A 12,788-nucleotide genomic window follows, 5' to 3' on the forward strand; every position below is an offset into this window, starting at 1 on the left:
TACCTCATAGATCTTCAAGGAAAGTATTAATCCTGCCCAAAATGAGCTTTGTTTTTCATTCTTGCCCTTTCAATTAAATGACTTTTTGCAGGTGTGGTAAAACTACCATTTGTCAGATCTTTGCAGCGTTAACAAATCAGAAGCTATACTCAGTGAACTGCCATTTGCACATGGAGACATCAGACTTCCTGGGAGGACTGCGACCAGTCAGACAGAGGTCAAATGACCAGGTTTGTCTCGCATCAGTAATAGTTGGTGTTGTGACCATGGAAGCAAGAAGTAACAGTTATTAATAACTTTTCATTTTCTTTTCCATTTCGTAGGAGGAATCTGATAATTCTAGACTGTTTGAGTGGTGTGATGGACCTCTTGTTTTAGCAATGAAACAAGAAGGTTTTTTTCTGCTTGATGAGATTTCTTTAGCTGATGATTCTGTTCTAGAGAGACTTAACAGGTATGTTGGTGTGTCTTAAATGTGCGTAGTATTAAGTATCCTCAGTGAAGCATCATACAAGCTTGAGCAGGGTAAATATAGCTTTTTAGGCACGCTTGTTTCTTGGCCCAGGTGAACTGCTCTCTTAATGTAGTTCTTGCTGAAAGGAAGAATAACACAAATAATTCTAGACATGTTCATCTTTCAACTTCTGTGCCAGTTTTCTTTTTATTTATTTATTTATTCATCCATCTGTTAGAGGTGCTAGTTTTTATCATAGTAATTCTTAGACAGTTTTTGCTGTTTGAAATTATCACTAAGGTAAAAGATACTAATGTAAGATAAGATGGAACTGCCTTGTCATGCTGAAGTCTTGAAAGTCTTATTCTACATAGAAAAATAAAAGATAATTTGATTGAAAAGCAGATATATGTAGGTTTGCTTGATGTGTCGGTACTAGTTATGTTTGTTTTGAATGCTTTAGTTAAAGCTTTTGCTTTTCATTTGGCTTTATGGTGCTGTTACAGACTGATCTGCACACTAATTGTTGTCTTTGTTATATGGACAAAGATAAGATGATGAGAGGCTATAGTTACTCTATATAGAGAGGCTATAGTTATTCTGTAGCTCATGTCCCTAGATAAAGAAATGAACAATATAAAATATAGTTCAACAAAAACAGTTTGAACAGTATCTAAAAACAGTATACAATATGAGGCAAGCTGGAAAATAAAACTACAAGCAAAATCCCTAGTTTACAATATTAATTTTTGAAATTGACAGTGAGTTCTTGAAAATGATGCATCTTCTCAAATACTAGAATCTAGCTTTCTCTCTGCTTTTTTTGCTAAGAAATCTTAAAATGCACATTCGTGTCTGCTTGCAGAAGTATTTCTCATTTTTAGTCTTTTTCCGTTATCCTTTATGTTGAGTTAATTAGCAGGTGTTTTCTCCACCATATCCAAACTCTGTTACTAGATTTATTCTTTCGTTTTTTTCTTTTTTTCCATTGTATCGTTGCAGCTATCCTTTCTTCATAAAGTTCACTTATCTTCATGTTGTGGTTTAACACAAGTAGGTAGCCAAGCACCACACACTCACACTCTTACTCCACCTCCTCAGCCAAACGAGAAGATATGATGAAAAAAAGGTTGTGGGTTGAGATAAGGACAAGGAGATGACTTGCTAGTTACTGTCACAGTCAAAACAGATTCAGCATAGGGAGATCTAGATCACTGCAGATTTCTTGATCTATCCTGTGAACATGCATTTTGCCATTGTTTTTGGAAACTGGAGAGCTGTGAGTTACATACATTAGATAAGTCTATTTGAGAAATCACTTCAGCTGAACCTTATCAATGAAGTTGGGTAAAATTTCCTTTTGACTGAAAAAAAAAAAGTTTGCAATTAAGAAAAAGAAACAGACTGTATTGCTTTTTAAATACAATTTCTGGACCAATGAATGTTTAATCTGGCCAATTCTTGTGACTTTCATTCTTAAGTAATTTCAAATGAAGTATGAAAAAATTAAATTGATTTTTTTTTTTTTAAAACCTTCCCTTTAGTGTTCTTGAAGCTGAGAAGACATTGGTACTTGCTGAAAAAGGTGGTCAAGATGATGAGGATAATGAAGTAGAGCTGTTGGTTGCAGGAAAGAAATTTCGTATCGTTGCGACCATGAACCCAGGAGGTGACTTTGGGAAAAAAGAGGTGAATGTCAAAGCGACTGGAAGTATAATATACATCTTCTGGTCATATTAACTGTTTAGTGATAGAGGTGCAATATAAAAATGCATTATCCCAGTTCTGTCATTTAGTGCTTTCTGGTTGGAGTCTGCCTCACAGCTCTAAAGGAAGATTAGGATACATCTGTTCTCCATCACTTCTGTGTACTATTAATTTTACAATAGTGAGTCAATACTGAGCAGAATGTCGAAGAAAACTTAAGGCTTCTAAATACCCTAGGTAGGCTTGACATCAGAATATTGCAAGTATGAGAAATGTGGCTCATAAAGCAAGCAAATCTATCTCTAACATGAGTCTCGAGTAGTGTGAAGTTGCATAGCAGATTGTTCTGTTTAATACCTCTCAGAAAGAGTCAGCTAGAAGTCATCTTTTCATTTTCAGCGAATATGAATATATTCGTGAGGACCTTTCTCAATAAGTGGAAAAAAAAAAAAATCAGTTTATGAAGTTCTGCTTTAAGTCATTTAGAAGCCAGGGTCAAAAACACCAAAACAACAAAAACGCCTTTAAGGGATACTGTGACTTAGGACTAAGAAATGAGCTTTATTTTACTTAAAAGAAGATAGGCAGTCTATTAAGATGGTTTCTACAGTACAAAATAATTCCTTGTAAAACAATGAAAATGATTTATTTCTGCATTGCATTTGTGCTAATGTATTTGCTTCACTAATTCAGGCAGAGTAAGAGGAATTACAAAAAGTTGTAATTGAAGGTAAATTTCTATGTTAGTTTATTCCTGTAAGCAAAGGGACAAGAGAGCTTACATAGCCATTGTTTGATGCATCACATCCTGAAATGAAATGGAGCTTTGGTGCTTGCAAACCAGCTTGTTTTTCTTCCATACTCTTTTTGAATTTTCATATTTACCAGCTGATCCTGGATTGATGCCACTACTAGACATTTTAAAAATCGCCACACTCAAAATTTTTATCTAAAAAGTAGCACTGTAAAATGGGATGTAGTGTGAAATGAATTGCTATGTGGTTCTTCTTGTTTGCAGCTTTCTCCTGCATTGCGCAATAGATTTACGGAGATATGGTGTCCACAAAGCAATGGCCGTGATGATTTGATACAGATTGTAAAACACAATCTTCATCCAGGATTGTCTCTGACTGGAATGAAGTGTCAAGGTAGGTATTTCTTGTGTGTTGGACTTCAAACATTATTAAGGAAAAAAAAAAAGATTTACTGCTGTTAAACCTCTCAGAATTTACACAGATGTGTACCTTTTATTGAAAGTACACTTCTCTCTGGGGACAGTTACAAAATCTTACGGACTCTGCGCTTCCTTCATAGCGTATGTTCTGCAACCAGCCAGAAGTGAGATCAAGACAGTATTTATTTAATTCACCAACTAGGGGCTGGGGATAAGTCAGCTACCTCAGTGCCAAATTTTAGTCTCAATGTAAGGTTATTGAAAGAACTGGCATTTTGTTTTCTGCCAGAAGCTTCACTGTTAATATTCACTTGACTCTGTCTTTGTACTTGAATTTAAAAGAATCTGTAACATAGCACAGGCATAAATTTTCTTTGGTTATCATGTCTGTTAGGGAATGGAGTACCTACCCACATTCATGCATTACAGTTGTGTGTACGTTACAACAATTCTTATTATTAGACAATGTAGTAGATTTGACCAGTAAAATTCTTTTGATAATTGCATTATTTTTTAACTTTTTTTTTTCAGGGGCAGACATAGCAGAGCTCATGATGGACTTTGTTGAATGGCTGACTAATCAAGAGTTTGGTCGCCAGTGTATTCTCAGCGTGCGAGACATCTTGTCATGGGTTAATTTTATGAATGTCATGGTAAAAGGTGAAGGGATGGATTCTGCCAACGAACATAATCTTCTTTATATTTCTCCAATGATGTCTTTTGTCCATGCTGCGTGTTTGGTGTACATTGATGGAATAGGATCAGGTAAGTCTTTCAGCACTGATTTGGTAACAAAAAAATAAGTTATTTGTATTAATATGTTTGGAATGCAGACAAAATTCTTTTTGGGTAACACTTAGGGTAGACGTTTTCACTTTCATTTGACAATATCCTGTTATTTTTTGTTTTAGTAGTGAGATTGTATAATACAGCAAGCTTAAGTAAATTGCAGGTAGTAGCACTATCTCAAAGGTAAACACATAAGCAAAGCAAGCGTGTGTTTTTTATCAAGTTTTCTGAAGTGATCTATGATGATACAGTACTTAACTGCATTACCATGCATTATTCTCTCTCCCCCAGCCCGGAGGCTAGTATGGTCCTACTAGCCAGTATTATGGGCGCAGCTCAGAACTCATCTCTGTATGTTTTCCACTGGTCCAGTTGGTAAATAGGAGAGAGGGGAAGAGGAAGGAGAAGTGAAAAGCCACAAGAAATGCAGGGGAAGGTTTGGGAAACTGTAACAAGGGATCAGGATGATAGTGATAGCAGAAGAAAGACTTTTTGAAATAAAATGTCCTTACTGCTGTTGCTCATGGAACAGTTTCCCTGTTACAGTGCTTTTGCTTGCTGGTGCTTTCAGTACTAGCACCAAATATGTACCTGAAACAACTCTGTGCAAAATGGGTATCTGTGAAGGAATTCAGTCTCGTTAGTCATTAGATGAATGTGCCTAGTTATGGTTCTGAAGAACACTTAACTTTCCTAATTATAGGTACCACATCCTGCTCAGCTGATACAGCTTTATTAGCTCGTGAAAAATGCCTGACATTCTTATGTGAGAAAATGAGTCAATTCCTGGAGCTGACTGGTTATCAGAAGAACGAACTAAAGATTTATGACAGAACAAAGGAGAAGGAGTTTGTGTGGATGGACGACTTCATGGGAATTGACCCATTTTTCATTCCAAGAGGCAAGAGACTGTGGGAGTGGGTGGACATTTCTTCTGTGCTTTTTTTTTAAATCCCTATAGTTCTGCTGGTAACTACATCTAAGTAGGATGCTTAAACTGTTACAGAACAGTTGGTAGTTTGTTCTAAAGTTTAGGAAAATGGATTTTCTGACTCCAAGTTTGATAATTGCAGTTAAGGTGTCTGTTAATTGCTTCCTTTGACTTCGTAAGATGACTAGTTAGTAGCCTAGTTTTAGTGAACTTTTTTTTTGGTGTAATGAAGCATCTTTAATTCTGAGCTATAGTTTTCTGTCACTTTGCATGATCAGAACATCCACTAACTTCAGCCTAAAGCTACAGCTCATTGCGTTCCAAGGTACGATTCTAACCAGAACTCCAATGTTCTGCCTTGCTATATCCTCTCAAAGATTGGCTGTGATTTTTACAAAGTTACTTAACATCTGCATTTCAGTTTCTCACATGTCAGCACAAGAAGAACTATCCAAATACTGTTTTCTGCTCCTAAAATACAGTGAGGGGACCAAAAAGTGCTAGAAATTCAGCTGTGAACTTTCGAAAGTTCACCTGCCTGATTTCTGGTAATACTGAGCTATGTAGTGTGTGTTCCTAGTGCTGTGTTTGTCATTCATCATTGAACATTTTGATACTATGGATTGTGTTAGTCATTTATAAAATTGTACAAGGTAATGCTCTTTAGAAATTTCTTAGTTTCCTCTGGGTCACTAGGGATCAGAGAAGGAAGGTTCTATTTCATACCAAACAGGTTTAAAGATCTGTAAAATGAATAGGTGACTAATATCATTTATAACCTGAGCAATGCTGTATTACAGCATTTGGGGGAGTGGTGTCCCAGTGCATTATACTGGTTGTAATTTGACAGACGAGAAGCTCAGTACTCTCTCATTATAAGTCCTAATGAAATGAAAGAAAAGATGTGCTTAGTAGCATACTTCAGTTAAAGTACTCTTTCGCAGAACTGACAGCGTATTGAACAGATTAATATGTTGTTTTATAACATGTCTGAATTGTATCCTTCAGTGCCAAATTTTGAAAAGCTGCTTTTGATTTTTAGATTCATGGTGTCTGAAGTGCAAGAACAGAATTCTTCAGTACTAAATTTTCATATTTTTGTTTGAAAACTACTACGTAAACAAGTGGATGTGGGCACATAGTCCCACAGTCACTGCTGTGGGTCAAATAGAAAGTATATGTGCCTCATCTTTGAGAATAATTTACAAGCTTGATCTTTCATTGCTTACTGTATTAAGATCAGCAGTTAACAGACAGAATGACCTCTTTCAGAAGCACATTGTCAACGGCTCCAGTAAAAATATTCTGGCTTAATTGTTCCTGGTTTTCTTTTCCTTTGTTTTAGGCCCTGTTCTTCAAAGGAATAGCATTACGGATTATGCTCTAAATGCTGGGACTACAGCAGTGAATGCTCAGCGACTGTTGAGAGCACTACAGCTTAACAAACCTATTTTGTTGGAAGGGTCACCAGGTGTGGGCAAGACCAGTCTAGTAGCTGCCCTGGCAAAGGCCTCAGGAAACTGTCTTGTTCGAATCAACCTGTCTGAGCAGACGGTAGAATAAAATACTATCTTTGTAACTTAGTGTTTATGGTGGGGGAGGTTTTGTTTTACTTAAAAAGCACAGTTCTTTCAACTGTGGCACTGAATCTGAAATGGCAGTGTTTTTTTCTTGGCCAAAGGGTTAAAGGGGAAGGGGGAAATAAGGAAGAACAGCTTATGTGAGTGAATACTAATTCCCAAATTTTTGTGTTCTTTGCAAGTGAAAATGTGTATCTTTGCCTCCTATGTTTTGCTTGGATTCTGCAAAGTTACTTGAAAGCAACTTTAAGGTGCTTTTTTGCTCTTTTTAGTTTTTTTTGTTGTTCCAGTTGAATTTTCTGTTGCTAAACATAGTAACTTTTAGCATCTTGCAAATACTGCTTTTATTTATTAATTATTTATTCTTTTTTTGTACTTCTGCAGTATTTAAAGCAGAGGGATAAAATGTGAGGTAAAGATAACAATGCTTGGTTTTGAACTTGTTTGCAGTTTTGTAATTGTTTCTTTTGCCATTCTTTACTTCCAAAGGATGTGACAGACTTGTTTGGGACAGACTTGCCTGTTGAAGGTGGGAGGGGAGGAGAATTTGCCTGGCGAGATGGACCACTACTAGCAGCATTAAAGGCTGGACACTGGATTGTATTAGATGAGGTAAATTAAAGCGTTGTGCACAAATGAATATTCCAAGAGAGCAAAAGTCTTGATTTTTGACATGTAGGGTATATTCCGCCATGTAGGACCCCAAATACCTGGGAGGGTTGGAGTCTGAAATTAATTTTGCTTGATTTTAGTTATTTGCATCTTGTGCCTGGTTGGAGGTGATCTCTACACTTAAAAGGTGATGAATCTCCTTCTTGGAGTCCCTCTATCCATAGGCCTTCCATGTAGGAAGTGCAGAAGATCAGCTTTAACTGGACCTCTAACTTTTAGACAGCAGGATGAGGATTGAATCTCAGCCTAAATTACTGCAGAAAACCAACACTTCTGATACTTTTTTGGGGGGTGGGAAGGAGGAAGGGCGGGAAGTAATCCACACCAGTTCTGGGACATGTTCTCTTCCATGATTATAATTTCACTGAGATAGAAGGCCTTTTGCTGGGATTAATACACTGTGGTGGGTACTGATTGATACCGAGAAGAGGTTCATTTTGGCAGTGTTAACTGTGCTGCCACGAGGCAGGTTTCACATGCCTAGTGCTTTCTAGTGTAGTGTGCACTTCAATTATCGCCAAGTGTAAAATCTCAAATTTTTAAATGTTTGCTTACCTTCTGTCGTGGTTCCACTTTCATGTTGTGAAGAACACCTCTTTTAAACAACCATGAAGTTTAAATAATCCAGACTGCAGAGGGAGAGAGATTTTTGTACGTCATAAATGTATGAACATAAGTTCAGAAGAAACATCTTGAAAATGCAGATTTTACAATGGAGAATTGTTTTGTTATTGTGGTGAAAACACAGAAATAACATATGCAAATAAGGAAAGCGTTAGATGCAGTTTAGGTGCTCCAGTGTAATAACAACCTAGCTGGAAGTTAATAATAACATGTGGCAGCACTGGAACAGCAAGGAAATTTAACTTTATGTTCAGTGTATCTCAGCCTGTTGTCTAAAGATTATGAGAAAGTGTTCTGTGGAGCATTAATACTGTATCTTTATTTCTTTCCTCAGTTGAACCTGGCTTCTCAGTCTGTATTAGAGGGGCTAAATGCATGCTTTGACCACAGAGCAGAGATTTATGTTCCCGAATTGGGAATGAATTTTCACGTTCAGCACAAGAAGACCAAGATTTTTGGATGCCAGAATCCATACAGACAAGGAGGTGGAAGAAAGGGTCTGCCCAAGTCCTTTCTTAATAGATTTACTCAGGCAAGCTTATTTGTTTGATTCAAACTTTACCATGAGCTAGTCTTGTAGTTTTCTGGCTGTATCAACACACTGCATGTTCTTGATTCTGTAGGTGTACGTTGATCCGCTGTCAGCAGCAGATACGGAGTTTATTGGGAACACACTGTTTCCTGCCATTGATAAGAGTATTATTGCTAAAATGGTTGCTTTCAATAACAAGGTAAATATACATTTTAATTTTATGTAAGAGTAAGCAGAATACAATAAGACTTAAAAAAAAATAGCCTAACGTTATGTTTCCCAGCACTTCTATAGAGAAGTGTGTGGGTGAAAGAGGAATGGATATACATGCAGAAGAAAGTTAAGAACACTACTAAATACCATGTGAATTCTTTTACCACTGCAATCAGACATGATTACTTGCTTGGTAACTGAAGAGGCATTTATTTTTTCACAGAAGATGTATATTGTTAATGTATACATACATATATATAACATATATATATATATATATATTTTTTTTTTTTAGATATATTTTTTAAAACTTTGTTTTATGAAATTTTGGACATAGTTATGGTTCGGTATCTTGAAGTAAGTTGAGAAAAGTTTTGCGTGCATAATGGTTATTCTTAAAGCAAACACAAAATGAGCTCTCCCTTTAATAAGAACTAACATGTATATTTCTGTTTCTGGTCTGAATTTCTAATCTGCTTTTTATTATGGGCTGTTGTTAGAGTAATTAGGATCAAGTGAAAGCAGCATCTGACCTTCTTAGAAGCAGAAGCTTTGAAGGATATGTAGCGTTTTTCTCAAACACTGAGACTAATAAAGGCAAAATCTTTCCTGATAGGATTTGTCTATGGTAAAGGATTCAGAGATTCTTAGATCTAAAATTGTTCTAATTTTAAAAGGTTTTCAACAAGCATTAACTACAATAGATCAACTTACTAGCTAATTTTTGGCTTAAAGTTTGTGCAAAGTGCAGGATTTAAAATTCACAGCGTGTTTTTTATGCTTATGCTTCTGAAATTGCATTTAATCGTAATTAATCTTCATGTCATGAAACAAAAAAAGTGTAGTAATGTTAAGAGAAAGTAGCATTCTATGGCCTTATATAAAATACTTTATGGCAGCATCTTACCATTCATTTATAGTACTGGGGTGTGGGGGTGAATTCAGAATTTAGCTTTGACTAGCATGATAGAGAAATAGTACATGGGGAAACAAACTAAATCAAGATTTAGTTCATGACATCTTCAGGAAAGCGTCTAAGTGGTGCCAAAGGCAGAAGTTCGGTTGAATTTTTATTTATTTTTTAATATTTGGAGACCAGTACATGGATGGTATAAAATACATACATATATATAATATATAATTATGAATTACATTATATATATATATATTTATAATTTTTTATTACCTTTTTTTTCAGATTGACAAAGAAGTAATGGCTGAAAAAAAGTGGGGACAGAAAGGAGGACCTTGGGAGTTCAACTTACGTGATCTTTTCCGCTGGTGCCAGCTTATGCTTGTTGACCAATCACCAGGTTGTTATGATCCAGGCCAGCATGTATTTTTGGTATATGGAGAAAGAATGAGAACCAGGGAGGACAAAGAAAAGGTAAGATGTGTTCTCTTTCCTGGCTGTTCAGGTTGCCAAGAAGTATTTCCAGAAACTGAAATGTTAATTTGAAAGTGCCTTGCAATTCATTTGTAGAGAGTGCCTCATTCAGAAGAAAAATAGATTTGTTTTGACTTCTTTGTTTTAATATCCACATCAGTTCCAATTGTCCTTTAAAATACCAATTTAATTATCTATTGGCATAAAATCAGAAAGCTGATGTAAATAAAGGCAAGTAGAATAACAAAGAACTTTAAACAAGAGCAAAACACTATATCATTCTGTGATTCAGTGTTAAATAATAACATTCTTACAGAAATGTTATGGTTTGCCTGCAGTTTTTGGGGGGGGTAGAACAGAAGAGAAATAGCCCTTCGCCAACTACTTATCCCTCTGTTGCCTGTTTTTTAATTTCACACTTCAGTTGTATTTAACTAAATGTCCAACTGTGAGATTGAAAAACAAATGTGACTGGATATTTTTCTCATGGGTTTACATTCCTTCTCCAGTGGTATTGTCTTTTTTTCATGTGTTATCAAAGGATTTACTTATGGAGTCATTTCTTCACTAGTGTTTTGTTAGAGTAACGTTACTTAGAGTATTTCAAATTGCTGGAAGTATGGTAAATGAAGGAGTTGCTGTTGGCAGCTCACAGCCACTTTATTTTCTGCACGTTGAATGGAATGACGCTTGTGACTAAGCTGTGTTAGTTAATATGACACTACTGTGAAGTCAAGAAGGGAAGGCTACTTGTGATGCAAGCCTTTAAAACAATGGATAAGTTTATTAGTCACATCTGCTCTTTCAACTGTTTTAGGTTATATCTGTATTTAAAGACACTTTTGGCCAAGAGGCTGATGTATATACAGGAACAAGAGATTTTCACATCACTCCATATAACATTCAGGTAAGTTGTTGATAAGACAAATGAGTGGTGAGACAAGGAGACAATTTGTGCACCTGAGCACACATTTTCCTTTCTTTGTACTCACCTATGTGGCTCTCATCCCTTCCAGATTGGTTATTCAGTTCTTTCTCGTGGCAACTATATTCCTCGTCCTGGCAGAAATCTGTCACTTCTGCATCATTCGCTGCAGTCTCTTGAGTCCATAATGAAATGTGTGCACATGAGCTGGATGGTGATCCTGGTGGGCCCTGCAGCTGTCGGCAAAACCAGTCTTGTTGAGCTACTGGCCCATCTGACTGGCCATCGACTGAAAATCATGGCAATGAACAGTGCGATGGACACAACAGAACTCCTAGGTGGATTTGAACAGGTAAGTACCTTCTTGGCAATAAGGCACTGTTTTCACTTCCTACCTAACAGTGGCCAGTCCACTGTAATCTTAGTGTTTAACCAGCAAGTGAAGCCTTAAGCACTGCAGTGTTCTAAATGAACTAACTCTTCCATTGGCATGTTTACAGGTTGATATTAATAGGCCATGGCAGCGCCTGTTGGAAAAAGTGGAGAATGTTGTGAGTACACTAGTAAGGGACAGTCTTCTCCTCACAGAACTTTGTGCAGATGATGCTGAACTTGTGCTGCGTGCTTGGAGCAGTTTCATCCTGAATTACAAACCCAAATCTCTGGGTGAAGGAGGTAGAAGTGTGACAGCTGAATTAGTGAGCAAACTGGAGGGAATACTTGTACTTACCCAGCGACTGAACAACAAAATAAGTTCTTTCTCAAAGGCAGGTATGTATGATTATGTGACGTAAGTCTGTATGTTGCTCTGAATAAAATGAGAAAGACCTATGAACCTGCATTGAAAGGTTGAGAAAACTGTTTATCGTAAGTTCTTTTTAACTGGAGAGAAGGGTTGAAGAAAGGTATCTGTCCGGTTTGTATTTCTGTGTTCGCAAAACCCTTGCATCCCTATGGGTTTTGCCCATGGGTGACTACTTTTAGAGTCAGAGCCTCTGCTGTTATGTTCTCCTAAAAGGTAGGAAGCGTAGGTGTTTATTAGCAAGATTTTTAGCAATTTTTCTTGAAAGGAACAGGAGACTGTGTCAGTAATACATGTCTTGATGTAAGTTATGCTTTCTTGCAGAGTTTGCTCACTTGGTAGAAGAGTTCCGGCGTTTCAAGTTGCAGCAGGCCCAGGCAGCTGACTGTAAAAGCCATGGCACTTTTGAGTGGGTGGATGGGATGTTGGTTCAGGCCCTGCAGTGTGGAGACTGGCTGTTGATGGACAACGTTAACTTTTGCAAGTAAGAGATTTTTATGAACTTTTTTTCACTGCATAAATTTCTTGACCTCCCTAATTTACTTAACCTCTTAGTGAATATGTTTACGATGGAACATTTTTGCATTTCGTAGCAATACATGGGGTAAGTAACTTTCGTTCTCTGGAAGAGTATTTTCCTTCTTAAAGTGTTTAGCAGTTGATATTTTTCCTGTTACCTTAAAATTGTTTGGATCGGGAGGGGGTTGAACTGTTACCTCTTTCTAATGATAAATTTTTCTTTTGAATGTAGCCCCTCTGTGCTGGACCGCTTAAATGCCTTACTTGAACCAGGAGGTGTTCTTACCATGAGTGAGAGAGGTGTGATAGATGGCACAGTTCCTACAATAACTCCTCATCCAAACTTCAGGTGCTTTGCTTTTTCTGCTTTTTTTAATTCTTTTTTTTTTTCCAAATGAGTGGTAGGTATAGGAAAAAATGTCATCTGTGAGCCAGTCTTCAGTTATTTTGAATACTACTCATATTTCAGTGTACTGCAC

At 36.8% G+C, this 12,788-nt stretch overlaps 1 protein-coding gene across 1 annotated transcript in view; it reads left to right on the forward strand.

Moving 5' to 3' along the window:
• Positions 1–12,788, forward strand: part of MDN1 (midasin AAA ATPase 1) — a 91,561-nt gene that overhangs the window by 30,022 nt on the left and 48,751 nt on the right. Inside the window, exons 30-45 of the mRNA XM_068677968.1 lie at positions 92–230; positions 324–454; positions 1,999–2,143; positions 3,180–3,309; positions 3,867–4,100; positions 4,828–5,025; positions 6,401–6,609; positions 7,125–7,247; positions 8,266–8,463; positions 8,555–8,662; positions 9,875–10,063; positions 10,881–10,970; positions 11,080–11,340; positions 11,489–11,759; positions 12,115–12,274; positions 12,542–12,658. Coding sequence (XP_068534069.1) covers positions 92–230; positions 324–454; positions 1,999–2,143; positions 3,180–3,309; positions 3,867–4,100; positions 4,828–5,025; positions 6,401–6,609; positions 7,125–7,247; positions 8,266–8,463; positions 8,555–8,662; positions 9,875–10,063; positions 10,881–10,970; positions 11,080–11,340; positions 11,489–11,759; positions 12,115–12,274; positions 12,542–12,658 — 2,703 coding nt within the window. The remainder of the gene's footprint in view (positions 1–91; positions 231–323; positions 455–1,998; positions 2,144–3,179; positions 3,310–3,866; positions 4,101–4,827; positions 5,026–6,400; positions 6,610–7,124; positions 7,248–8,265; positions 8,464–8,554; positions 8,663–9,874; positions 10,064–10,880; positions 10,971–11,079; positions 11,341–11,488; positions 11,760–12,114; positions 12,275–12,541; positions 12,659–12,788) is intronic.

The sequence above is a fragment of the Anas acuta genome, chromosome 3, assembly GCF_963932015.1.
Source record: "Anas acuta chromosome 3, bAnaAcu1.1, whole genome shotgun sequence".
Lineage (NCBI taxonomy): Eukaryota > Metazoa > Chordata > Aves > Anseriformes > Anatidae > Anas > Anas acuta.